This window comes from Nipponia nippon, unplaced genomic scaffold (assembly GCF_047370975.1).
Source record: "Nipponia nippon isolate SJK-2023a ecotype South Korea unplaced genomic scaffold, ASM4737097v1 scaffold_8, whole genome shotgun sequence".
Lineage (NCBI taxonomy): Eukaryota > Metazoa > Chordata > Aves > Pelecaniformes > Threskiornithidae > Nipponia > Nipponia nippon.
In genome coordinates, this window is record NW_028262402.1 from 4,375,713 (window position 1) to 4,402,912 (window position 27,200).

The following is a 27,200-nucleotide window of genomic DNA, read 5'->3' on the forward strand; positions in this document are numbered from 1 at the left end:
ACAGGGGCAGGACGACCACACTTCCGTCGCGAGGCACTCTGGGAGGTGTAGTCTTCATGGACCACAGGCGTCCGGAACGGGATTTCTGAATGTCGCGATAGCTGGGCGCTGCGCTGTTTGGCCGGGTGGTTGCTGCGATACCGTCTCCGTTGTCTGCGGAGGCTTAATGGCGGTTCGGGAGTCTGGTGAGAGAAGGGGCTGCTGCCGCCCGGGAACCGGGGTCTGCGGCGTTTCCCAGTTCTATAGCAGGGGCCGTTAGTGCCGCGACATCCGCTCCTCCCTGGCTCCAGAGGCCCTCAGCCTGTCTGAGGGCGGGTTTTTATCGCTCCGGGGGAACAGGGGGGCTTCCTGCCTGTTTGGGTCATGGCCAACGGTACCACTATCTCACAGGCCCCTCCTGGCAGCTTCAGCGATCGGAAAGCTGTCCCTGTATGCTAGGGCTGAGGAGGAGCTCCTCAAGAGGCTGCTGAAGGCTACCAGGATTTATCAGGGGCCGCACACTCTGGGTTTGCATTGGTGACTGGTGATGCCTGAAGGAGTCTCCGCATAACCTAAATTGATATTTACAACAGCTGTTCACTTCCAGTTTGTTTCATGAGAGACTTGAATCCTGTGGGCAGATGTTGAAACAATAAATGCCACAAGAATTAGCAGGAGTTAGCTGTTTGACAATATAAACTGAGGACTGGGTAAGCACTGAAGAGGGACTGCTGTCTCAATTTACTGATGGACTTTCTGTGGTCTTTTCTGAGCACTGTCTCTGTCTTGTACCATGCTTTTCCAGTAAGAAAGTGCTTTGCAGTTTCTAAAGAAAACTAAACTCCTTTTAATAGGGGGAAGAATTAAGCTTTAAAGAGTTGATCTGTGGTAGTTTTTAAGAACTTGTGCAAATTCAAGGACTATTTCCTATCCTTCTTTCCAGGGAGAAGTTCAAAAGGGAACAAATATGGCCAGCAGTCACAGACCTCCGATAGCTCGTCCTTCTTCAAGAGCAGGAATAGGGCTGACCGCAAGGCCTACCTCTTCATCAAGGACTCCATCAGCAACCAGAATAGGAACAGGGGTACATTAAAAAATTTGAACATTGACTTTGATGTATTTAGATTTTTATCCATTATTTGGTAATTTTTTTTTAGTACCATGACTGGAGTGATAGTTTCTCAGGAAGAATTTTAAGATTTTAATTTTGTAGAGGGTTTTATTTTCTAATTTTGACTGAAAGGGGTCAAGGAGGTCTTGCATCAATAGTTCACCTGGAAGACCTTAATAGCATTAATGTTGCAGACAGAGGGAACAATGAAAGCTGCTCAAAGGTAATCTCTTACCCTTCTGCAGCGGACATTTGACTGAAGGTTTGTTTACCTGAAGAGATGTAAATGCTGAAAGATTCTTATAGGAACAGTATAGAGACTAACTTAAGTTTTTAATTGCTTTGGCAGTTGCATAAGGATAATAAATTCATAACTCAGAGTTGGGAGGTTTGTGTTTTGCTTTTTTATAGATGCCTCCTAGTACATCAAGACCCAGTTCTCGTGGTGGTTCATCGACTACTGGAGGAGTCTTATCATCTCAGATTAAAGTTGCAGACCGTCCAGTGACTCAACAGGGATTAAGTGGAATGAAAACTGCAATGAAAGGTATTTTTCACTGAAAATAGCTATCAAGGTGTCTGCAAACATTTTAAGGAAATATTTAGGTTTTTAAAGGAAAACTTTTCATCGCTGTATAAATTGCAGAGTGAATAGCTATGATTAATAGGAGTAGGAGAAAGGAAAGGAAGATTAAAGCATTCCTCTTTTATTTGCTTTGCTCTTGGCAGTCAGAGACTGAAAAAAGTAATATTTATCTTCACAACATTCTGAAATGAATTTCTTCCTTCGTTTGTTTTAATGAGGTAAAATCTATTTAAGAACACTGAGAAGATGGGAGTTTTCTACCTGTGAATTCTGCAGAGTGTTTTCATATTTTACAGTTCATCAAAATTAGTTGTTTTCTAACAAAATTTCATCTTATTCTCCATTGTCAGGTCCTCAGAGACAGATAATGGATAAAACATATTACCTTGGACTGCTGAGGTATGTCTTAACAACACATTCAAACTGTAGAAGGTTTAATGCTCTGTTTCCTTTCTGACATGAAGTTTGTTGTGCTTAACAATAGTGTGGAATAAGTGGTGTTCACATAAAATGAAATATGTCCTGTTATGAGAGTTACGGTTGTTTTGCATATACTTTGTAGGAGGAAAGTAATTTTATGCTTATGTCTAAGTACAAGTAGATTCCTTTGACATTTTGTTATTAGGCTTGCTAAGTTAAATGCACTCCCACAGCATTAGTAAAAGGAGGGCCAGTGGTTTTGAGCTTCCACCTGTAACACTTGATGGGTCTGATAGCTCCAAAGGAGAGTCAGTGGTTTTGAGCTTCCACCCATAACGCTTGATAGGTCTGATAGCTCCATTTGTAAGAAGTAGCATCACAAACTAAGCACTTTTTAGTGTACGTTTCAGGTGGTTTTCTTGGATTATATATGGAGCTAACACTGACACAGGCAAGCCCTTTTGGTAACTGTATTGTGTACGCTACTTTGTCAGTTGATCATATCGCAGTATTGAATAATCAGTCCAAAAAGATGTCATCTTAAATATGGATGATATCCACATTCTGCGAAATGATACTATGATCTTTTTTCCAGTCCATTTGAGAATAATTCACATCTGTTTCATCAGAGGGGGCAAAAAGCTAATTGAAACATTTTCTTTCATATCTATATTTTCTAACACCTACATATGATTTTATCTGATAGAACCACTCTGCTTTTTTCCTCACTCATCGAGCTCTTCTTTGAAATACTGATTTGAAACACGGTGCAGTGTGATAAAGAGATACTGTTTGCACATCCCTTGTAGTAAAATATAATGTCTGTTCTATCTGTGTTTTAGTTGTACATTCAAATGTTAATGATTCTTTTTTGTTTATTTTTTTGCAGAAGCAAGACAAATGAACTCACAACAGAAATTAACAAGCTGCAGGAAGAAGTAGAAATGTACAAGCAAGAGAAATCTGTCTATTTGTCATATGAAAAAAGGTGAGATGTATTGCAACTAATAAAGTGCTAACTTTCTCAGTCACAAGAGTATCCTCGGGTATTGTGCAGGCTTCAAGGAACCATTAAATAATTCTTTTCTTTCATTATTGTGTTTTTATGTATATGAATCTTCCCATATTAAGTTTGGCTTTTTGTTTTGTATTTAGGGCTGAGGCTTTAGCTGGTGAAATCAAAGAATTTCAAGGTCAACTAGCAGACTACAACATGGTATGCTGGTGTTAGCTTTTGATACCGAATGCTGTCCCTTCTCTCATTTACTTTGTACTGCTTTTGCTTTACTTCAGCATCTCTTTTATTGATATTTCTCTGTAAAAATATACTGGTTAATACTGCCTTTTATTCAGTTATTGGAAAGGAAAAAGATGGAAACTAAGGAAAACATTAAAAAAAAAGTGTACTATACATTAGGAGAAGCAGTTGCATATGGATTTAAGAAATTACTGCTGTGTAATATTTGTGGGTTTTGTACAGCTACATATAATGATGATTACTTCTGAAAACTGCATGTAATCTATTAAGATTCCCAAATCATGCTTTTTTCATTTGCAATAACAGAAAATTGCTGTGTTTTCATGAGCACTTTGTGAGTTGCTACCTATTTATGTGGGTTTTTTTGTGTGTAATTAAAAAAAAGGAGAGCAATAACAGGTTGGAATTCTGTCTCATTTCAGGTTGTGGATATGCTTAACACCAATACAGATATGGCAGAAGTGATTCGAGATTACAATATGGTATGAATTGAGATATTTGCTATGTTTGAATAGTGAAATGGTGTGTGTTACATTCTTGGTGCTTCGAACGTATGACATATATAAAAAACAATATCACTAATTTAAAACTTACCCATTTTTTTCCAGTTAAATTAACCATAATATTGGCAATGTGTTTGTAGTGATACCGTTCTCTGAAGTGGTGCATTAATAGCCCCACCCAAATTATGAGTGTTAAAATATATTCTTTGTTCTACTTGGAAACATAGAACACAAATGTCTTAGAAAAGGCAAATTCACTAGACTACACTGCCTTGTAAAGCTGCCTGGTCTTCTGGAAATTTAGTTCTCTTTTGTCTTCTGCCTTTTAAATTACTCCGGTGTAATAAATATTAAACAGGTCTTTGACATGGCCAACCACAAAATCAATGAGCTTTATTCTTCCTTTACTTTCTTTCTTTATTTTCTAACACAGTTAGGGTGTTCCTCTAAGTATTAAGGCATGAGTGACATTAACCATGTTCAATTTCTTATGGTCACTTTGTCCATAAGCAAGAGAAACTACTTATAGAAAAGGTTATTTTGGTAGCTTGAAAAACCTCCTGAGTATTTCTTGGTCAAAACATTTTTTTCCCCTGCATTTGATTGAAAAATAAAGTCACAATGTCTGTATCATAAAGAGAAGAATGCTTTCCAAGTGTTACATTTTCATTTTGTTTATAGGCTTAGACAGTATTTTACTAGCTGTTCCAGGAGTAGGTCCCACAGTAATAGTAAGTGAATTGATTTGTTACAAACTTGATTGTATTTCTTTTTCAAACATAGAGATGCCTTCTTATGTCCTTTGGTTTCCAGTGGGAGACTGCTATCTCAGGAGGTCTTTCTTCAGTATCAACTGCGAAAAACCTCTGGAGCAAGCAGCCTCTGCTGCTTCCTCCTCTACTACATTCTGAGCAGCTTCTTGCTCATTTAAAGGAAACTTTGAATTTGTGTATAAAATGTGTATCTTTATTATTATATATTATATCAAAATATCTTTTTTTTTTTTTTTTAAGTTAAAGGTTCAGAATGACCGAGATGCTCAGAGTGTGGATAAAATTTTCACAGAAAGACAAGCGTAAGTACATGAAGTGTATGCCTCTCCAAAGCTGTCAAAATCATAACTAAACTTGGCAAAATCGAGGTGTTATCTAATTCAGAAGTTCCTTAACAGTGCAATGCATGCCACAAGTGATACCTGAGCAATTTCAAGACGATACATCAGTGCCAGGCTGCAGCTGGAGTTCCCAGCTTTAAACTCTTCTGAGTAACTGCTGTGGAGATACTTACCATCTAGTATCATCTAGGAGGAGCTAGGTGGCAGTGGAGACTCCTGTCTTTTGGCTACCTGCTGTCAAGTTCCTGAGTTTTGAAGGTTGTGTTGTGGAGTAGCAGAGTGGGGCAAGCAAGCAGAAGTGGGAACTAGAACTGAGATTCCCGTCTGGTAAGGTAAGGGTGTGTGGAGGGGAAGATGAGGACAGTGAGATGCTTGCAGTAAGAATTTGTAAGCCATGAGAATGGCTTGTGTAGTGATAGGCTGAGAGGGTGAGTTTCTGAGATGTTTAATTTAGGGACATGAGATGTGCAAGAGAAAGAGATATAATCCTGCTTGTTGCCACTAAGAGCAATCTCAATGATGAGGTTTTATGTATAAATAAGCACTTTTAAAAAACAATTTACCGTTTAATAATAAGTCATTTTTTGATAATACTTCAGTTTTCAACAGCTCACAAATGTGTCTATTTTACTCCTGAATGCATTTTTAGGTGTTAAGAAAATATGAAGAGAAAAAACTTGGTTCAGTAGCGAACTAAGGCATAAAGGCATAAGATACGCAGTAACGATAATTTATCGTTGTACTGTATGTAGACACATTTAAGGGAATGGAGCAGTTGGTCTGTCTTGCTCTGCTAATTTGGGTAAAAAAAAAAAAAAAACAAATGCTCTGTTCTCTGATTGTGTTAGTTTTACCTAATAGATTACTGAGCTGTGATACCATGGATTCAGATTCAGTCCCCAGGCTGGCTGTGGTCTGCTTCAACATTTTAGAGAAATTATTTTTCCTTTCTGGACTTCTTCACATATAAAGCATTAGTGATTATGCCAGCTTTACAAGCTGCTTTGTAAAGATTTGCTCATGTTAAGCAATATACAGTAAGCTCTCCCCCCACTGCCATAAATAACCTTTTTGTAAAAGGTGGATTATGAGGGGTTTTTGCATGTTATGAAATACTTGTCGTGATACTAATGCATGCACATCACCACATTTTTTAGCTTCATGATTCATGCAGCTATACCTTGTTATGGATTTGATGAGATGAAAGGAGATGGACTGCTTAGCTTCATTGTGTATTGTACATAAGTAGCGTAATATGGAAGTACAAGTGTACTACAGTTTTGAAAAGTCAGCTCATCATCCATTGTTTAAGACGTTAACTCTCCTCAGTTACATAAGAATCTATGTATTTATCCTCAATAAATCCATCTTCCCCAGGCGCAAATGCATGAATTTTCTCAAATATTACTATGGGATCATCATTGTTTGTACCCGATACCGTAGAAAAAGAACTTATGTCAGCTGAGAACTCCTGTTGAAACATCTCTGAGTCATTTTCTTCCAGACGACGGTGACTGTAGCTGATCAAGTAGCGATACCATGTCGGGCATTTTATAGCAGTAAAAATCAGGAGTGTAGTGCTTAGGACAAACCCTAGGACACCCGCTAGGAAGGTCCAACTTTTGCCAAGCAGTGGTAACTCTTTAAAACAGAAAAGAAAAAAAGTCATCCTCATGAGGAATACCAGCAAGAACTCTAGTATCAATTTTTTCATAGTTAGGTTGAGAGCGCACAAAGTAAACAATGATAGGGGAATTACTGAGTGTCTCCAAAGCTTTAGAGGAATATTATTGCTATGTTGTTAGGGAGTCAGTAACATCACTCAGATCAAAAATGCACGTACATCTCTTATTTCCTTGCAATATAAATCCACCATGCATATTTATCAAAATTAAATAGTAGTTTCAAAGTCAGATAAAGTTCTGGGGACACATAAATGATAAAATGATCACTTTTTCAAAATTTAAATTCCAAAATTGGGCTTTGGAAAAAAAAAATCAGTAATTGACTTCAAATTCTATTTCCCAGGCTTGAATTTCTGCATGGCGATGATGTCTGCACCCTAAAATATTCCATCTTTTGTTTGGCATATCCTTTCAATTGTATTTCTTTGATAATAAAAATTCCAATAGCCTGTAGTCGCCAGTAGTCTTTATTTAGAAGATGGTTTTGTGTGCTGGCCACTGTCCTAAAATAGATTAGAGCTGCTACAGCAAAAGAAGTCTGTGGCAGTGGTGGCTTACAATTTGTGTATGTATCTGGTGACTGATATTCTGCTTTAGCCAGAAGCAAGAAGTAAAGCATTTCAGTATGGAAGAGTGGAGAACAACATTCATTTGCATTTAAGAAAAAAAAAAAGTACCTTACCAAAAGAAAAGCTAGAGTATTACAGAGTGATGATAGAATTAACATCAAAAGGTACAGAAAAGTAAGGAGACTATCACTGAAATTTTCAAAGAATATGGGATGAGCACATCTGTGTCCTCTAGACTGAACACAGTCAAGGGGAGGAGTAAAATTAATAGGCTCACTCTTTCACATTTTAAGAAGACAGCTACATCTAGAAAGCAGTGAGTTTGGAAAACGTAATTGAATTTTTTTAAAGATGCTTCCCTAGTTCTGTTAGGCAGAGACCTGGACAATTACCTGAACTTCAAGCCTTTGAAATTTCATCATCAGTATGTAGTATCATTTGAGAATTCAAGTGTCATTTATCCATTTTGAACACTTACTCAGCAGAGCTTAACATTCACCATAATGTGTGTACAGTCTACCAAAACCTGGAAGTATGTTTGTTCTGTAGCCCTGGCTTTTATGGAAGAGTTACAGTGTGCTAGGAATACAAAACAGTATGAAATCATGGAACAGCAAATCAAACAGCTTGTAAGCAGTAAAGTGAAACATCAGTGTATTACCTGCATGTGTTCCATTGTTTCCAGTGATGTTGTTTGGAGTCAGAGGTGTTAGTAAGGCACTACTTTTAAGCTTAATGGCAGAAGTGGAAGTTATAGTGTTTTCTAAAGAAGCTTTTTCAGTTTTGCAGTCAGCTGGTTGGATATCTGCTGTCTTGATGGAGAATTTTTTCTTGGTGTTTGGGAATGTACATGTAGTGCTGTTTTCATTTTCTGTGAATGTGAGTAGTGGAAAGGCTATGAGATATTAATAATTAATTGGCACTCTAATCTAAAAAATTTTCATGGATAACTAATGTATTACTGCAAAGTACAGATAAGTTGATGGTGGATATTATCCATATCAGGAAAAAACAAGATAAGGCTGTTCAATGTAAACAAGTATGAAATGCTGCTCTTACCAAAACTTACCCATTGTCACATTGGAGGCAGTTAGCCATATCTGTAAATCAAGGAGGTCACAGGAACAGGTCCATGGGTTTCCAGTTAAAACAATTTTAGTCAATTTAAAAGGTGATTTTATGTGAAAAGATTTCAGAAAGTTGTGCTGTAGATTTAAAATTGTCAGACTTTTTAGAGAAGTAAATACATCTGAATCTAGTTGAGTAATCATGTTATAGGATAGATTCAACATTGACAGTTGATTTAATCCTGCAAATGCTGCTTTATGAACTGTGCTAATATGATTGTTGCTGATATCCAGGATTACAAGTTTTGTCAGATTGTAGAAGCTGTTATTATGCAGTACAGTAATCATATTTTCATTCAGATAAAGTTCAGTGAGGTTAATAAAGCTTTGGAGAATCTCTTTGTCACTATCTTTTAAAGTGATTTTATTATTTTTGAGGCTTAATTTAGTAACATTTTGGAAAAGGTTAGTGGGGATATTAAAGAGATTCTTTGCAGACTCCTCACAAGTGACCTGTTGGGAAAAAAGAGAATGACAACAATTAAATACTGTAGGGAAGTCTGGTGATGAAGGTATCTCAGTGGTGACTATTAAGGGCATGAAAAATCTTTCTTGTATTTTTTAATGCCGGCACTTTAAAAGAAGAGTTCTACTGCTCTTCATGCAATTTTACGTTATGTTTTTCTTAATATACTCGTGGTGTGTGGTACAAGGGAGTGAATCCTTCTGGTGTATAGAGCCCTGAAGTTCCAGATCACCTAGTGCTTAAACTCTGTGTGAGATGCAAGGCTCTTATGTGATGATCATTCAAAATATAACCAGTTTGGCATGCTATTTTGGAATTAGTAGGGCTGTCTGTTTTAGAATTCTATGTGAAAGTTGGCTGGGTAGAAGAAGGATTCCTTTCCCACATAATCTGGAAAGAAGGTGTCATAGAGGAAGTGGATTCAAGGCTGAAAATTAATTCAAATATGCTTTTTCAAATGTTTTGTTTTAAAAACAGCTATGTTTACTTTTTAAAACATCTTTGGAGAAGACCTTCAACAAAACATTTAGTATATATTTTTGTTATAAACATAGCACTTAAATTCATTTTGGTATTCAGGGTTGGAAGTTTAGCATAGCTGCAGTCTTTTCAGGTTTGAGCGTGTTTACTGTCAATACCTTGAAACATTTTTGTTTTCTGAAAAGAGTAGATTTCTTTATATGTATACGTATGCATCACTGCAGACTACAGTTTAGTGTCAAGATAGTTGAACTGGCTTTAAAGGAGGTTCTACGTACTGGAAGCAGATTGGTTGTGTTATCCATCTTCTTAAATAAGTAGCCTGTGTTCAGCTTGTTATTGCTATGACCAGATTGAGTCTAGTTAGCTTATTCAAAAACATACGTAGGTGAAGTGCCTTTTCTACACTGTATATACCCATTGTGTGGATTTTTTTGTTCTTCATGTTTGTCCCAAAGACAAACAAGCAGTAGATACAGTACTGGACCTGTAGGCAGTGAGTCAGTGCAAATAGTGCAATACCAGTTTCATCACTTGACTGTTAATCAAGACTTCTTCCTTCCCCTTCGTTCCCCAGTGTCCTGGTTTCGGCTGGGATAGAGTTAATTTTCTTCCTAGTAGCTGGTATAGTGCTGTGTTTTGAATTTAGTATGAGAATAATGTTGATAACACGCTGATGTTTTAGTTACTGCTGAGCAGTGCTTACACCAGTCAAAGACTTTTTAGCTTCCCATGCTCTGCCAGGTGCACAAGAAGCTGGAAGGGGGCACAACCATGACACCCAATAAATACAAAATCCATTAAATTAATCTCTGAAAAAAACCTTTTAAATTTCTTATATACATTTGGACCTGACTTGGGCAAGTGCTGACTCAATAAATCTGTCTAACTTGAGCAGTAGTTGGCCTCATCCAAATAACTGTTGCTTTTTAGGTCTATTCCAAAAAGGTAAAGGAGGCACTTCTGTTGTCTGCAGAGAGATTTGACTGAGAAATAAAACCATCTCAAATATATTTCAGTGTTATTCACCCACTTACAATGACTGCCAGCAGCAAGTTGTCCATTTTGCAGGAAACCACATCTTATTTGTGTCTATGTGCTTCTTTCTTCAGGAATTTTTTTACAAGGTAGTTTTTTAAATGCCTTTAAATGCCTTTAGCTTCTAGTGTATCTTTCAAAAATAAGGATAATTTACATACATATAAAACTTACAGTTTGAGAAGTAACGTTGCAGTCAGCAGTGACTAGATTCAACAACAGTGTTCCAGCCCAGATCACAAGCCAAGGGAGTTTCATGTTTAGAGCCTAGCAAAAAACAACACTTTTGTATACCAAGAGGAGAATACCAGTGTCTTCTGTAGTGGTAGTTTAACAAATCAATAGATATAGTTATTTCAATGATAATTTTGTTCCACAATTCAATAATAAATTTTGTTCCACATAGATACTACAAAATGTAAAATTAAGAGAAAAAGCATAGATTATCAGAATTAATGCATTCAGCTTTCACTTAATTGACCCAAACCTGAAATCCAGTGGGCAGACTGTGTCAGCAAATAGAAAAGGGATTGATCAGATGTGTTAATAGACAACAGTTTCATAAATGGATAAAATGCGTAGGTAGGGGTGTACTCATTAATATCCCTGTTAAAGCAGTTATGGGTACTGGAGGACTATGATAGGAGTGAACTGCAGAAAGTACTCAGGCTTGCATGCTCTCCCTAAATAATTTGTCTTGTTGCCACTGACAGAGGCAGAATACTGTTCTAGATCGATCATTGATTTATCCAGTCAGATTTCTCTTAAGTTCTTACATAAGTTATTAAGCAGTTTTTGTGAATTTTTAATTAGTAGATTGATCTTGTAATCTCTTTATTATCTATAATATAACATATATGACATAAACCTGGACCTCTGTATTATGAAGGTGTAGTTCTTGGTCTGATCTTTGGAACTAAGTAAACATGGTTCAATCTCTTGTGCTGGAGTTTTTGTACAGATCTGAACCTTATTTTTTGAGAGTCAGGAAAGCTTTTCTGACAAATAGTATTCACTATGACATCAACTTCTCTCAGAGAAAGTGTCACTTATCCATCCCCTTTGAATCAGGTGTTATTTGCAAGATCTACTCATTTTGAACAGGAATGTTAAACCATCTCTGTCAGATGTTAAATCAGTCCCTGTTTATGCCAGACTTGAATTAAAATGTTACGTAAAAGATAGATTATCCCTTCATTTTTATACTTTTTCTTAAGTGTCTGAAGAGAAAAGATAGTGGGCAGCCACTGTGATACTATGTTCTGTATTAGGTATTGTTTTTGTCAGTGATGGTACTGGTGGCCTGCATATGTTTTGGAACCAGTTTGTATGTTGCTAGTGGAAAGCATGATACAGTTTGAGAACTCCCAATATAGACTATGTTAACAGTTGGACCTTAAAGATACCGCTTCCAAGATGTTCAGAAACAGAGCAGGCCTTAACCAGGCAGTCCAGAAACACAGGTTAATAGTATTATTGTAGTTTGCAGATTTCAAGAAAAATACTGTCTTTAATAGAGTGGGAAAAATATATTAAAATGTTATTTTAAAAGTTAGTCTATAAGTTAATCAATAGCAATCACGTTGAAAATGAAAGTTAATTTAAAAGTTTTTCAAAACTTCAAGCAAAAAGTTAACATGTCTGAATGAAGGGAATGCCATTAACTTGAAAACTCCTTTTCCTGTCTAAAAATTCACTCTACATATGTCTAAGTCAAAAACATACTTCCTATTTTTTACTTTAGTTTCTACTGAAAATTTAGGGATTTTCTTACAAATTTGATTTCCTGCATTGTGTGTGTGGGAACCCGTATAATCAGTAGAAGACCAGGAAAGGATCTATGATTTTAATTGTAGTTTAGCTTTTTATTAGAACCAGAGTTTAAGAATTGCTGTTTAAAGTAATTGCTTTGGAAAGAAACTGAGCGTGGCAATACATTGGTAATACCTTGACATTTCCGTGTAATTAGAAGTGTTTTCTTAAAAAGTTTTCCTCTGAGAACTTTTAAAGATTTTATCATTTAATAGTAATGTAATTCCTACTGTTTTTCTTGAATTTGTAAAGAAGGCGGCAGATTTGTGGAGGTAATGGAGTTTATATAATCAGGTAAGTCTGCTTTTCAGAGAAGAAACAGACTGCTCCCTGGCTTTCTACTGAAGTACAATTTACTTAACAGCTTGGCATGTCCAAGGTTCATGGTAATTCCTGAACTTTTAATGTATCTCAGGATGTATTTGGTTCCAGTCTAGAAACAAAGTTATACTAAAAAATCTTTGCCTACATTTTGAAAAAGATGTGCCAAGCGTCTTACCTTTCTGTTGCTTCTTAGAGGCAGCATATGTACACATGTGTAGACTTTTCAGTGCACTGACAAGAAATAATATGGTGCAACAGCACTTTGTTTTTGTTCAACCTTTGTACCTGATGAATAAGCAGGCAGTGTAAAAAAAAAAATAATAAACCTAGAAAACCCTTAGCAAAAGATTGACTAGGTTGAGCAACTTATAATCGTCTTGGGTTTAATTGGATCTGCACCCAATAGGGAAGTCTAATAGTAGTATGCTCAAGTATCAAGTTCCAGATCACATAGGAAGCACTGAGTTAAAATGCCACCAGGAATTTACAAGCAGGTTGGGTTATAATCAATTAAAGAAATGCTGGAGACAGAAAAAGATTTGATTTTTTAGGTGATCAGTCATCAAACGAAGAAAACATCAAGATATTTCCATACTAAAGATCTCTAATAGTTAAATCTGTGTTAAATTCTTGTGTTTTGGAAATGTCAGCATCAGAGGAGCTGCAGGGTGTGATATATAATTTATAAATAATATATCATTATTTACAAAGAATTACAGGCACTTAAGGACATCTATATATAGGCTATATTTCAGGAAGAAATTCTAAAAACAAATGCTACTTGCTCTGATTTGAGAGTATGTCTATATGCGGGTTGAAAAAGGGATTGTGTTGATACACAAACACTATTTCCACTAAATGTTTTCTTGCTTTGGTGCTCATTCTCTAAGCTTCATTCTGTCCAATGCACAGCATCAAACTACAAAATGGTTCAGTCTCCTCTCATTCTCTGTTGCTCTCAAATACGTGGCTGTAGAAACCATTTTACTTCACTATCCCTCTTTGATGTTATTGCCACTTTGATTTTTTGCTTAATATCTGAGAACATTCTGCAACTTTTCCAAGCATCATCCCTGATTCAGCTTCATCAGTAGTCTTGAAATTACTTGCGGTAATGAATTGTCTTCCTGTGACAGCCATTGCTCATATTTTTATTGCCTCCTAGAAAATCACTGAGTTTTAACCTTCTGTCAAAAGGTTGCTGCCAGAGAAGATGCATCACAGCTAAGTCAGACATTTCTAGTCTCAAGGACATACTGGATGACCTTGAAGTAGTTAGCCAGGAGTCCCTATCACATAAGAAAAAGAGTCGTGCCTCAGGTAAAGAGGCTGCTCTGTAATGTGTCCAAGCACATTGTGTTAAAGGACCATTTCAGTGAGGCTGAAAGAATACCAGAGTTTTGGTATGGGTACTTAATGGGTGCTTAAAATAAACATTGACTAGTAAAAGTTACAAAAACATTCTATTTTTACAGCACAGAAAAGTTAATTCAAGGTGTAGAAGAAGATATCGAACGTGAAAAGGTTGTAGCAGATGACATAATAAAAGACATGTCGCAGGAAAATCAAGCTAAATATATGGAGATGAAGGCTGCCAATGAAAAACTCTCCCAGGTTGGTTTGTTTGATTGTACTTACCTAAAATGTTTCTCAATCTGGATCCATTGGTTCCAGATACAATTTAAATATTAAAGAGCTTGAGAACAGAGTAATAAGAATAAAAAAGCTTGCTGGTACCTTAATCAATTGTAGAAGTGTCTGAAAAATAAATAGAGCAACTGACTCAAACCAAATACTTTGTCTTTTTGTATTTCTTATTTTAAGAACAAATGATGATAATAGTTTTCCTTTTAAATCTGGGGACTGACATGCAGATTTTAAAAGCCACTGTAGCACTTAGATCTTTCATCATGTGTAAAAAGCAAGCAAAAGGGAAAAACAACCCCAGCAATTCTTTTAATTCACTTGAGTAGAAAGTTTTCTTCCTGTGTGCAAAACTGAATCTGACTGGGGTTTTTGTTCTTGTTGTACATCTGAATGTATCAGAAAAATGAACTGGGCTTTGTAAAATTTTTGTTCACTAATCCTAAAGTTAACAGAAGCAATAAGATTTCTAGGTTCTCTGGGATCATCTGGTTCCAGGCATACAGTCTTAGAAAGTTTCTCTGTATAGTCTGTACAGAGAGACAGGCATCTTTTGAGGCCAGTGCCTCACAGCTGTCTTAGGATGAGCTGAATCACTAGTCAGGACCTACCTGTCTCTTTCTCGACTATGAAGAAACTGTCGTGGCTAGTTCAGATTTTAAAATCTGACTTTAAACTTCTGAAGTAGAAATGATAAATTCCACACTCAGTACTGAATTTAAGAAAAGCAGTGGAAAAAGGGCAAGCAATTTTTTGGTTATAGCCTAACTGCAAATAACAAGTTTATTGGAAAAGTTGGATGCTGAAAGTAAGTGGATATTACATCTGAGTTACTTGGAGAAGCAGGACACAGTTTTGTCTTTTAAATTTTTGAGAGCAGCAATGAGATGTTTTACAGCATTTTATGATACCGAGTTGCAGAACAAAAAAGTAATCTCATCAAGTAGTAATTTTTACTTTGCATTTTTTTCCTCTTTAGGAATTGGTTGTTCAACAGCAGGAATTGGATGCACTAAATGTAAAGGAGGAGGCTTTAAGAGCTGTATGTATGATAACAAGTGATCTCTGTACCAATGTTCACTGAACTCTAGTGTAAAAAATAATACAGTAGAAAAATACCTATAATCTTTCTCCTTAAATTTTCAGATACTGTAGGATCATGCCCTAGAATGGAAAGGCAAAGCTGCTTTTCTGTTTTCCACCAATAATTTCTAATCAGTTGTGGGTAAAAATTCTTTTTGTTAGATGCCAAGTACAAAATTTTTATAGCAATAGAGAGGTTTCCTACTTTTAGTTATTTACGTGGTTTCAAATGTTTTGTGTGACATTTGATTGTTTTGCAATTGCTCTCTGAAGATAAACATGAAATTATCATTCACATCCTTCTTAAGGATTTGTGAGACCTAATTTTTCAATATGTTTTCAACTTTCAGCATGTGTGAGAATGATTTTCTTGTTCTACATTCAATTGCAAAACCAACTGGCATTTGAAGCGCAAAGTGTTACCTGCTAAGATAGTTTTTATTCCACATACATGCATAAACACACACTTCTAATACACTGTCGTATTGCTAGATTGAGGAGAATTTTCTCATAATGGGCCTTTCATGGATAAAAGGATCTATGAGCTGAAACATATAGTCATGTATATATTCAGAAAGTATAATTTTCAAATACTATTAGACATTTTTCAAGTCATTTTGAATACTGTGTATGGTTTGTGATCCCCTAGAAATGATGAAGTAGTAAATCTGCTCAGAAAATTGGCGTGAGAATGAACTCATAAAGCAAGAAGTAGCTGACTGGGATATTCCATTCCAAAAAATGCAATATTGAGAATATGGATTATAAAGTTTATTGTTTATAGTGTCTCTGTACTGTTTGTAACAAATAAGCTTCACTTTCAATGTGTAGATATGTGTTGTTTAACTAAAACACAATTTCTGCAATGCTTTCTTGCCACCTGAAAATAGCTAGTAGGTGTTTGCTTTTCCCAACAGGAAATAGCACACTCCCAGGTGAAACAGGAGGCTGTGCAGCTGTATGCAAAGCTTCATGAGCTCGAGGAACGTCGAGATCAAATGATTGCTGAGGATAAGAACATGGAATCTCCACAGGAGGAAAGAGAGAGATTACTAAAGCAGGCAAGAACATAAAATGTTATCATGTAAAAGCTTCTCTCAGTCAGTATTTTAAGGGATGATAATATTTGAAAACACTTGGTTTTGAATCTTGCCTTTATTTGCTCTTTAAGTAGTACAAATGATCTGAAATTAAGAACAGTTAATGAATTGGATGGCATGTTTCAAGTTCAGCCAAAGCAAAATTGGCACAGTCAGCTTTTCAACTGGTTGACTTGTTCCAATTCATCAGTCATGTTGGTAGGGGAAAACTGATCCTATTGAACAGTTTTATAACGTAACTCCAGATGGTATCCTTATGGGCTACTGAGCAGACATACTAATCCAGGAACAATTTAGTTAAGGGTCTATGCTGTGTTGTGTAACTATACCTATATAGTAGATGGATTATTAGACTGAATGACAGTGCTAAGTGCATCTTAGCAGGAGAACATTTGGAAGATATAACACTTAAATCACATCACTACTTCTCTTCAGTGAAGAGCCATTGTTGGACAATGTGACAGCAAGTTTGTGATTTCATACGCTGACTTTCTATTCCCTGTATACTGAATTAAGAAATCATTTTTTATTTTCCTTTTTTCATTTGTAGACTTTATTTCATATGTTAAAGTTGTTATGCTTTTTTATAGGTTAAGGACGATAGTCAAGAAATAGCAAGCATGGAAAGACAGTGAGTAATCCCATTATACTGTTGCTACAAATTGCATTTAGACCCTAAAGACAGATAGTTGAATTCCATCACATACTTCTGCGGACTTTTAGAACTCACCGCATTTTTGAGCCTCTGCTAGTGTTAACCTTCCACAGAGAACAGAATATATCCTTGTTTCAGCTAAACAACTTTTATAGTGATAGGACATTTCAGGCTGCATCATGAGATAGTTCCTATCCTTATGAACACGCCTTGAGAATATAAATTGGTAATAGCACTGACATAAACTTCTTTAAGGCTGAAGAAGACATTCAACCATAAGAGCTACTCATCTGGGACATCTATGAAGTTGAGCCTACATTACGCTGCAGTCACATTTTGAAGAGTTTGTTTGTTAGGTGCTCTTAAAACCTAAGAGTTACAAAGTTGCTTACAGAAAGTTTAATTCTGAAGAGTAATAGGGCATTGCATCTTGATTCTTGGGTACTGGACCTTTCTGAAGATTTGCCAGAAACTCTGGTAAATGTTATAATAAATAGTAATGTATTGGTGAGGGCAGATAAAACAGTACAGTATTTTTGTGATTTTGAGCCTTTTGATTTTTCTCTCCTCACAGAAAAATTGAGATAATTCCTGAAATCTCCTAGAAATAATTTTAAATTCTTTTAAGCAGTATTCTCAACTGTAATCATTGGCTAATTTCAAATGCATTGACACCTTTGACTGGATAATAATTTGATCAATGGAATTTTTGGAAAGAAACAATAACAGATAATTATATTTGAGAATTTACATGGAAGTTTTTTTAAGGTAGTTTCCTTTCTCACTTCGATTGATTATGTAATACATTGTTTTACTTGGCAATTTCTTAATGGATTCTAGTGAACACATAGGTAATTTTTAAGAAATACAGTTCCTTGTTGCAGTTTACCAGTTATGTTGTATGTCTGCAAAGCTGCATAGTAACCAGCAGAGGGACCAGTTGAGTAAGTCAAGAACTACTGATGACTCAGTAGTTCAAAAGAAAAAATGATTTAATAAAAAAGAGCAGCAGTGCTTATATTTAATAGAGACTAAAGTGACAGGTGCTTTACATATACCTTTTATAATAACAGAATCCTCCTGATATTCTTTTGGTTTTGATAAACTTAAGTTTGCTATTTTTATTTTTGATTTTTCTCTCCATTTTTGTCTAAAAAAAAGTAGGTATTTTACAACACATTTTTAACCTTGGATTTCATTATCTATTTGTCAGGCTGACAGAAGTAAAAGAAAAAACAAACCATTTTAAAAAGGTTATTCAACGACTTGATATGGATCTGGAGAATCATCAAGGTAATATGACTAGAGTTGTAGCAGACTATGTGGAGCTGCATCTGTTCGTATTATAACACATATTGTTATGCACATTAGTTGCTTGAAAGTTTTAGGCTTATGCAAATGTCCATTATTCACCATCAGAAGAAAGTTTTGCATCTAAGTGTGCAGGCGCTTTTGTCAAATGTGAGAAATGAGGAGTACCCACCCTTAGTGGCACATTCATCAAGTTCATATTGAGTAGTAAAACTAACATATAAAATAATAGTACAGCTGTCTGGTTTTGTGTCCCAATTTTATTTTTAGGACTACCTGAGCAATGGAAGTTTGTCTTACTGGCAGACTGCAGAACAAGCTCATCTTTAGAAAAGCTTTTATTTATTTTACCTTTTACGTGATCTGATAGACTGTCAGTGAATGTGGAATTGAGAATGTTTAATATTAATGTGTAAAGCAGACAGCGTGCAGTACTATTTTTTATCTCTTTGAAACTTCTTGGGTTTATGTTTCCAGGAAGATTTTGGGAGCTGCCTAGAAATGGCATTAGCTTAGAAACTTACCTCCAGCAAACACCTGCTGTCATACATTAGGCTACGTTAGGTTGGGATTTGTCCTAGCACTAGAAGTTATGGTTCTGGAGGAAGTAACTTAGTTTGAGCATAGGCCCTCAACAGCTGTGGAAGATCTTCCTTAAAATGGAAATTCATCCCATGGAAAACCTTCTTCTAATTAAAAGGAATCTTGTTTAGGTAGGGATTACATAAATATGTGCATACATCCTGGATAACTTTGTAACAAGTTATTTAAATTCTGTAGGACTGAGACTTGATGTGTTTGTGTCCTTTTTACTTTATACCTTTTCTTGGGCGATCAGTGTAAAATTTAGGTGTAAATTTCTTCAAGGTGAACAAATATTTCTAAATTTGATACATCTGTTTCTTATCTTTTGCGTTACAAAATATTTCATATTTCTCCAGATATTTCATTATTTTTGTGCAAATAATTTAAGACTCTTATATTACCTTTCTTGTTTCCAGTTAATATCATTGCCAACTTCACTATTCTGCTTTAATTTTTCCTTTTTGTTTCGCTTGCAACTCTTTTTTTCTATCTTTGGAGAAATGCAGAAGGTAAGAAGTGAGTTGCTTTTCGGATTTTATAGTTAGGTTTGCACACACAGTCATTCATTGCTGGACTGTATGCCTTTCGCTGTTTTAGAAGAAGACCTTTGTTGAAGAAGAGGGTTTAAAGCATATGTGGGAGAAAGCACACGCTCTCTGTCAATATATCAGGAATAGTCAGGATATTCAGAATAAAGTTACCTTCTGGTATAACGTAGAGGGAATGATATCTGTTGGTATAACGTAGAAGTAATAAAGAAGATATTCATAGGGAGCAGGTTTAAGAAACAGCAATCTAAACTCCCAATGCCCTCTTCTCTAGTGAATGGAGAGAGAATCCCTGGGGGCCATTCATACTTCTGCTCTAAATCAGCATCTTGGTGTGTGTACCCAAGATTCCTGTCCTCCCTCCTTCCCTAGTCAGCTTAATTCTGGCTCAGTATTTAAACTTCTTATTACAAAGCATTCCCAAAACTTCAGCTGGTAAAGTTTTTTGGTTAAATTTAAGGTAAAATAGCTAGTAAAAAAAAATCACAAATAAGGATTTTTTTAATGTTTCAGGAAAATATTTCAGTGCTAGGAACATTTTTGAGCATGAAAACCAAAATAAACAGACCATAAATAGAAATAACTATTTTTAGTTTTCACTTAAGAAAATCTAAATAAGTAAAAATTTCACCCACTTATTATATGTTCCATATATTAGCCATTACCTTTAACTGATGAGTCAAAATCAACATCAACTTATAATGGAATAGCCTTAGCCTCTCATGCAATTTATGAGGTGTTAAGATATTGATGTAATAATGCCATATTTTAAAGAAAACTTCTCTGTAAAGACATTTTAAAGGTTGTGGTCTTTATTTCATTTTTTTTTTCTTTAAACACTTGGCAGCTCATGTACCTCTCTGCTTCATGGCTCACTGTAACTAGACTTTTTGAGAGTAGAACAGACTGAGTTGTTAAGTATTGGAGACTTGCCTTGCAAAGTGAAAGAGGGAGTCCAGCAAGGAACAAAGCCACAGCTGCAAGGAAGCTGAAGCAGAATCACAGTCCCTTAGGGGCCCACGGATGTTCTTATTGTTTGTATATACTAGATAAAAAGGAAAGCATGGGGGTGTACATGTAAAAAGACCTGGAGAAATTTGCTTGCTTGGTTATATCTGTATCTACTTCATTCTTTTGCTTTGTAGTCTTTAAACTTAAAAAATTATGCTGAAAAGTAATCAATGACCAAGACTCAAACAATTAACAATGTAAATGTTTGAAACTTAAAATTATTCTTAGGAGTTGAAACATCTCATCTTCTTGAAACTTGTGAAAAATATATCAGGTCTCCCACTTTACTAGTACATTTTAATTAAGAGCTATTTATAGTCAGTAGCTGGATTTAAAAATGAAGTGAATTATGTATTGTGTGTTATTCATTGCTCCTAATACCACTATAAAGAATGTGTATGGAAATGTTCTTTTAAAATTAATTGTAGAAAGTTTCTGTGCATTTTATTTTCCTATACCATTGCTTTTACAGTTTTCCTGTTTATTTCCCTGAGATTGTCACACTGTTGCTTAGAAGCTGTGTATCCTTATGGAAGTCCATTCTAATATGTGAAAGTGCCATTGAAATGGCCCATATGTTAAACAGAGCTGCAGAAAGTTTTAACCAACCATGGTGCCCAAATACACAAAAGCATTTGTTCCCTATTATTGAAATTCACCTGACTTCAGAAAAATCGTATGAACTTCCTTTGTTCAAACCAAGTATTTATCCCACTCTTATTTATTGAAAATTCTAACCTCTAAAAGGTTCTAACAATTGCATTGAGGCTGCTTTATTAAGCTAATTTTATTTTTTTTAATACAGAATTGTATATGATATAGTCAGTTGAAGTGACTACATTAAATGACATGGGATGAGTCCTGTAGTTTCTAGGCATGTAGAATTTTTATAACTGACATTTTGCCTACCTAAAGGAATCCAGGACTGAGACAACATAAAATTAAATCAATGTTACATCTCTTGCAGGAGAGGAAAATTGGAAATACAAGGAGCTGAAGAAGAGGGAAGAAAGCATGGACAGTAAGTTGTCTAATATACTTTAATTAGGCCTAATTCCACTAAAATACATGTGTTCTTGTTATTGTTAACACTCAGTTAATTTAGAGCTGAAAAGAACTGATGTCCTGATCTTTGCATAAAGTTTCTGTGATCTACCTCAGGACAAGATAATTTATATCTTAGGATTTATCTTAGGACTTATAGGACAGTCACAAATATTTGGAGCATCTTTCAAGGCTTTTCATCAAACATTAAACGTCTTATCTTTATTAGTTTATTTACTTAATTTCTGCATTTTCACATTATCTGATTTCCTGAGAAGCAGAAGGGCAAAAGCTTGCTTGATCTTGATTTTCAGAACGAATACAGACTGCGAAAACAGGGCCTCATGGTCCTTCTGACTTTTTGGGGTTTGGTTCTGCTTCTGCCCTTCATCAGAGGATATTGATGCAGTTGCAGAGGTGTTTGAGATTAACTGAGAGGTTTGGGGGAACATGCAGGAATCTTAAAGATGGAAAAAGAGTAAATATGGTACCTGTCTTGAAGAAGAGGAGCCAGGGAAGTTTAGACCAGTCAGCTTAGTATCAATTTCCAGAAAGATTGTGGAAAAAATAAGCAAGCAAAAAATTTGTAAACGTTACAGAAACAGGAATATGAATAACAGTAGTAATGATTTGTCAAGAGCAAACAACTAATTTTCTTCTTTGACAGAAAAATATTGCAAAATAAGGGCGGAGCAGCAGATGATATGTACTTTGACTTCAGTAGATCTTCTACTGCTCTCTCTTGGTGTTCTTAGAAGCAAGCTAGGGAAATATTGTCCATTATTAATCTATACTGTGCATTTGATTAAAAAATTATTAATTATGAAGCATTCACTGTCAAGACGGAAGGATGTATTGAGTAGAGTTTGCAGTGTGTTGGATGTTCAAGTTAGTCAATATTTTTATTAATCAGTTGGATGACAGGAGAGAGAGTAAATATGTAGTTTCAGAGAAAATGCTACATTGGAAAAGCTGAAATCATGTTGGAGGACAGGGTTAGAATTGAAAATACTTATGGCAGATTAGAAACGAAGTACAAAAAGTTCAAAAAGGATTAAGTGTAAGTTTATACACTTGGGCAGAGTAATCAAAAGCAAAAATACAGAATAGGGAGCAGTTCATTAGGCACAGCTCTGTGATATGGCTCAGAGTTATAGTGAAAGAGAAAGTGAACATGGCTCAGCAGTATCACACTAGCATGGAAGAGAAAATACCACAGCAGTAAGTATACATAGGAGTGTAATTTGTCAGACACATGAAGTAATCTTGTTCTCTGTGCATTAAGGAGGAGTTCTGCACATAAAGAAAGAGGTTGGCAGTCCTGAAGAGAGACTGATGAGGGGCATGAAAACCATGACCTGCAAGGAAATACTAAAGAACAAGTCTTTTATTTTAGAGAATTTATGAGTCGACAAATGTGTAAAAAAGCTGTTTCAAATAGTAAGCAAATAATCCATCTCTGCATATACACGGGGGACAGAAAAGGAGTAATACACAAATAATTGCAGGCAGATTTCAGATTGGATATTAGAAAAAAACTCCTAACATTAAAACTCACCAAGCATTGGAATAGATTGTTCAGGAGGATTGTGGAGTATCTATCATGAGCTGTCTGTAAGAAGAGTATAGAGAAACATTTGAATTACTGACATACTACAGTTGTTTTTGTCCTGGAGCAAGTGAATTAATTAGATGACCTCTTGCAGTCTCTTCCATTCAATTTTTTATGAATCTGTGAAATGCATAGCACTCAAATGAAACAAGGTCAGAAAGGTGTGATGAAAAGGAGAGCTGCTTGCAGAAAGGCAATGAGATGAGATGTAAATATGGACCTTACTTATTGTTTCTAAATAAATTCAGAGAAGGTTTGAAAAAAAACACCTAAAAAGGTCCAGAATGCAAAAAGAGAAAAACATTAGTCAAATCATATAGATACAATTCTTAGGTCCTAATTCCACTGTTCCGGGCTCAGTTTTATAAAATTATGTATTTGTGGATGTAAAGTGCTTTAGTTTTGCTCTCTTGTTTCATATTTTTGAATGTGTGAGAATGCTTTTCTTTCATGATGGTGCTTTTATTTCACTCCTGTGCCTTCCCTACATACATGCTTTGGAAGATTCAATATCCTAATTGACTACAGCTTCCTTAGAAGCAAATAAATAGGTTTGTCAAGATACTGCAATCAACTTATTTAAGACCTCTTGCTAAGATGTGTCAAAGGCCATGGCATCATCTGTTATGTTGAAAAGAAGTGGCTCAGACCCCCATAAGAGACAGATGTTAATGAAGCCTTTGCTCACTACTAGAGCACTAAACAGTTAAGTGTGATTGAAAGTTTTGTGTTAGGTTATCTGAGTGATTCTCTTTGTAAAATTACCCACTTAATTTTTTAAACCAAAAAGGAAAGAACAGCTCCAATGTTTTAAACACAAAACATTGAGAATTTCAATACTAGTACTTTCCTTACTGCCTTTTCCTTATTTCTGTTGTGCTCAGGTATTTTCTTAGCATAGAAAATTGCTCTCTGTATTTCACAGCAACAGGTAGTATGAAATATCCAGTAAGTTCCCTTTGAGGAAGGAGCTCTTTTTGGAGCTGTCGTTGTTACTCCTCTTATTAAAGTATAATTGTGCTATCTTTAAGATAAAACAAGACAAGTTCATCCTGAAAGAAAAGAACATCACAGAGAGAAAATAAAACTTCCCGTTCTAAGGGTAGCTTCATTTGCAGCCTGAGTACTGGAGAAAAACAGACCTGGCAATGGTCTTATTCAGCAGCTGGGACTTGACTAGCTTTTTTCAGTTGCAGGCTGTTTAAGCTTTGATTTTAACTGTGTGTCCGGTTACTGGTTCACAGCAGTGTTGGCAAAAGGTAAACCTTCTTACATTCTTGCCCAGTGCTGTTCTCTGCAGTTACTAGTCAGTGTCAGGTGGACCAAAACTTTATTTCAACTTTTTGAGCCAACTGAATCTGCATCAGAACTAGTCATTATTTTTAGCAATCAGCTGTGCATATTAGGAATGTGTTCTCTATTGCCATTCATTGACCTCTAAGAATTCCAAGTGTCTTTCATCCTGAAACCTGTGCCTCGGAGATAGTCTTTGTAGTATCTTAGTACTGTCCCCTGGCTCCAATAATGCACATTTTCCCCTCTGAAAGTTTTAGAAGCTGTACTCTGTGAAGCCTCTCTGTTAACTCTTTCATGGACAGCATTGCAGATGATGTCAGATATTACAATAGTTTTCTTATCCATAAATGTTTTATCAGTAAAGAATTTAAAAGTTAGGTATTTTTAAAAAATCCTGGATGCTCTGGGATCCACAATTCTCTAGTCAGTCCTCATCTCTTCAGGATTTGTCAGTATTTCCATTAAGTGGTTCCTCCTGTCTTCTTTCTCTCTTCCCAAATAATCCATCTTTAATTTACTATTATCTAATCCTTTTTGCTCAAACAAGCACTTCTCCCCTTTTTCATCCAGCTAGAAGGTTTGTAAACTCTTACGTTTCCTGAGTGCTCCTGTGTACAGGAGTACAGAGTGTATACCACCATTCAGAAGGGTGTCAGAAAAGATGGTGGTGAAACTCCTTTCCCGTTGGGTGGCAACCCTGACCTAAACGGAGTTCAAGAAGATGGTGACCTCATGTCATTAATCAGTCAAATATGTGCCTCTGGAAAAATTGTCCTCTTTTTCATGTCAACCCATAAGTTGATAAGTTCCAAGGACTCTACCACCTGCCTCTTAATTAAACTATTAATCTTAAAGTAACCTGTCTGAAATTGTACAGCTTATCAATTTAATACAAAGTTTTGACTGGAAACAGCAAAGGCTTATGCTGTACCCATGCAAATAGCAGCCTTCTTTATCTAATGTTTGTTGATCTCTAGATTTTCTTGAGACTTTTGAAGAGGTGAAGAATCAGGAATTGGAACGAAAGGCCCAAATAGAAGCCAACATTGTTGCACTACTGGAGCACTCAAGCAGGGTAAGTGCATTTCCCTCCTCCTGTGGCAAGCTAGTGGATTAGAAGCGCAGAACGGGAGAATGAATGGATAAAGAAGGATTGTGGGTTTTATACATTATCCAGGCAGTAGCTGCGTAATAATCTCTTAAGAGGATTAAACATTAAACCATGTACAGCTGTAGTTTAAAAAAAAAAAATGTTTAGTTTCCCTTCATTTCTGGGGAAAGAATTTTGAATATTAGATAATACTTGTGCCCAGAATAAAACAAAAGTTTGCATAATTGCCATAACTCACCATCACTGCTATAATCAACATTATTCCATTCACAATAAACGTTTCAGAATGCTGCAAATAAAACTACTGCAACATTTTGTTTACCTAAAGTCTGCACATCTCAGTTCATGGGTATTCTATCACTACTATTAAGTAACTGACGATATTCTAGTCATCCCTCTGATCTACTGAAATTGTGTCTGGAATACCCTGCTGTGTAATACTTAATGTAAACACTTCAGAAGTTGTTCCCATTTGCAGTCTGACTTTTTTTTTTCACTTTCAAAAAATTTTTTTCTTTTAACACTTTTGGTTCCCATGGATTTTTTTACCTTATAGAAATCTTTCAGCTGAGTAATACTTTGATTATATCATCACTTTTAATTGTCTTCCAGCTCTTTCAGTGTGGTATACCATAAGGTACATTTTAGGCAACAACACTTAGTTTAAGAGAGATTGATATGGCCACACAGTTTATACTTGCTGCATTTTTGTTTCATCTTCACTGGCCTATCAGTATATCTTTTATCAAAAGCTGGCAAAATGAAAATCATTCACATTTAAATCAATTCAGATTATTTTCAGTATTTTCAGTCTTTGTAGTAGAAAAGCCAAATAATAGCCAATGTACTAGGACAGGAGAGCTTTTGATTTGTCCAGTTACCATTTATTGTTTCAAAGGTACAGCATGTTCTCATTATTGTTATTGGTGACACAGAATGTGAATCGTATGAAACAAATTTCATCTGTTACCAATCAAGAGCTGAAGATTATGCAGGAAGACCTCACTTTCAAATCAAATGAAATGCAGAAATCACAGAGCACTGCCAAGAATCTGATTACAGGTGAGATGAGCAATTCATTTTCAAATTCATTCCTTAAAAAAATTAAAATTACTAGAGTTACTACACTAATAAAAAGTACAAGATCAGTGATCTCCAAATATTAAAATACAGTGGCAAGTTGACAAATTGAAACTCTTGTGGGTAACAAGTTATTTATATTCCTCAGGAGTATTTCACTTAGTATTATCAGTAAACGATCAGCTTACTTGCACAGATATACATTAAACAGATACATTTTTATACAGGGGGTACGAAGTTCTTTGAGCTAGAAGTTTTACTTTACTAATAATCACGTCGAAATAAATGTTTTTCACAATCTTAAAATAGTGTTTAATAAATTGAAGTAGAGACTTCCACAGTTATATAACCATGTATTATTTGTAAATGTAGTTCTTAGTATCACTTACTTACGGTTTGTGCTTTTCTAAAGGGGTATGTACCATGGGAGAATAACTGGCAACAACAATGAATAGCTCTCAAATTCTCAGGCTTTGATTCTGCAAAGTGAATATTCATTTTGACTTCATTTTGGAAATACCCAAATACTTAAAATTAAGTGTAAGAATCTGCAGTATCTTGCCTGTAATTTCAAAAAGCAGACAGTATTTTTCTTTCATTTCCATAACAAGTATCTATTTAGGTCTTTATTTGCACTGTTCATAGTTG

At 35.6% G+C, this 27,200-nt stretch overlaps 2 protein-coding genes across 7 annotated transcripts in view; one reads left to right on the forward strand and one right to left on the reverse strand.

Moving 5' to 3' along the window:
- Nucleotides 1–38: 38 nt before the first annotated feature.
- The window catches only part of IFT74 (intraflagellar transport 74), a 36,293-nt gene continuing 9,131 nt past the window's right edge, over nucleotides 39–27,200 (forward strand). For 2 of the 5 annotated variants that reach the window (XM_087741381.1, XM_087741385.1), the window contains exons 1-17: nucleotides 39–185; nucleotides 923–1,063; nucleotides 1,502–1,637; nucleotides 2,027–2,075; nucleotides 2,986–3,084; nucleotides 3,252–3,312; nucleotides 3,777–3,836; nucleotides 4,871–4,932; nucleotides 12,401–12,442; nucleotides 13,948–14,086; nucleotides 15,096–15,158; nucleotides 16,117–16,260; nucleotides 16,890–16,930; nucleotides 18,168–18,247; nucleotides 21,377–21,430; nucleotides 25,339–25,436; nucleotides 26,408–26,534. In XM_087741381.1, coding sequence (XP_087597507.1) covers nucleotides 947–1,063; nucleotides 1,502–1,637; nucleotides 2,027–2,075; nucleotides 2,986–3,084; nucleotides 3,252–3,312; nucleotides 3,777–3,836; nucleotides 4,871–4,932; nucleotides 12,401–12,442; nucleotides 13,948–14,086; nucleotides 15,096–15,158; nucleotides 16,117–16,260; nucleotides 16,890–16,930; nucleotides 18,168–18,247; nucleotides 21,377–21,430; nucleotides 25,339–25,436; nucleotides 26,408–26,534 — 1,372 coding nt within the window. In that variant the 5' untranslated portion in view covers nucleotides 39–185; nucleotides 923–946. The other 3 variants (XM_087741383.1, XM_087741382.1, XM_087741384.1) reach the window with 3 other exon arrangements.
- LRRC19 (leucine rich repeat containing 19) lies at nucleotides 4,940–12,730 on the reverse strand. 2 transcript variants are annotated; one of them, XM_009466194.2, is made up of 5 exons: nucleotides 12,648–12,730; nucleotides 10,511–10,603; nucleotides 8,295–8,805; nucleotides 7,887–8,096; nucleotides 4,940–6,612 (listed from the first exon to the last, which is right to left on the reverse strand). In XM_009466194.2, the coding sequence occupies exons 1-5, from the start codon at nucleotides 12,672–12,674 to the stop codon at nucleotides 6,287–6,289; spliced, it is 1,167 nt and encodes a 388-aa protein (XP_009464469.1). In that variant the 5' UTR covers nucleotides 12,675–12,730; the 3' UTR covers nucleotides 4,940–6,286. The 2 variants fall into 2 exon arrangements, with proteins under 2 accessions (XP_009464469.1, XP_087597513.1); XM_087741387.1 differs by lacking the exon at nucleotides 7,887–8,096.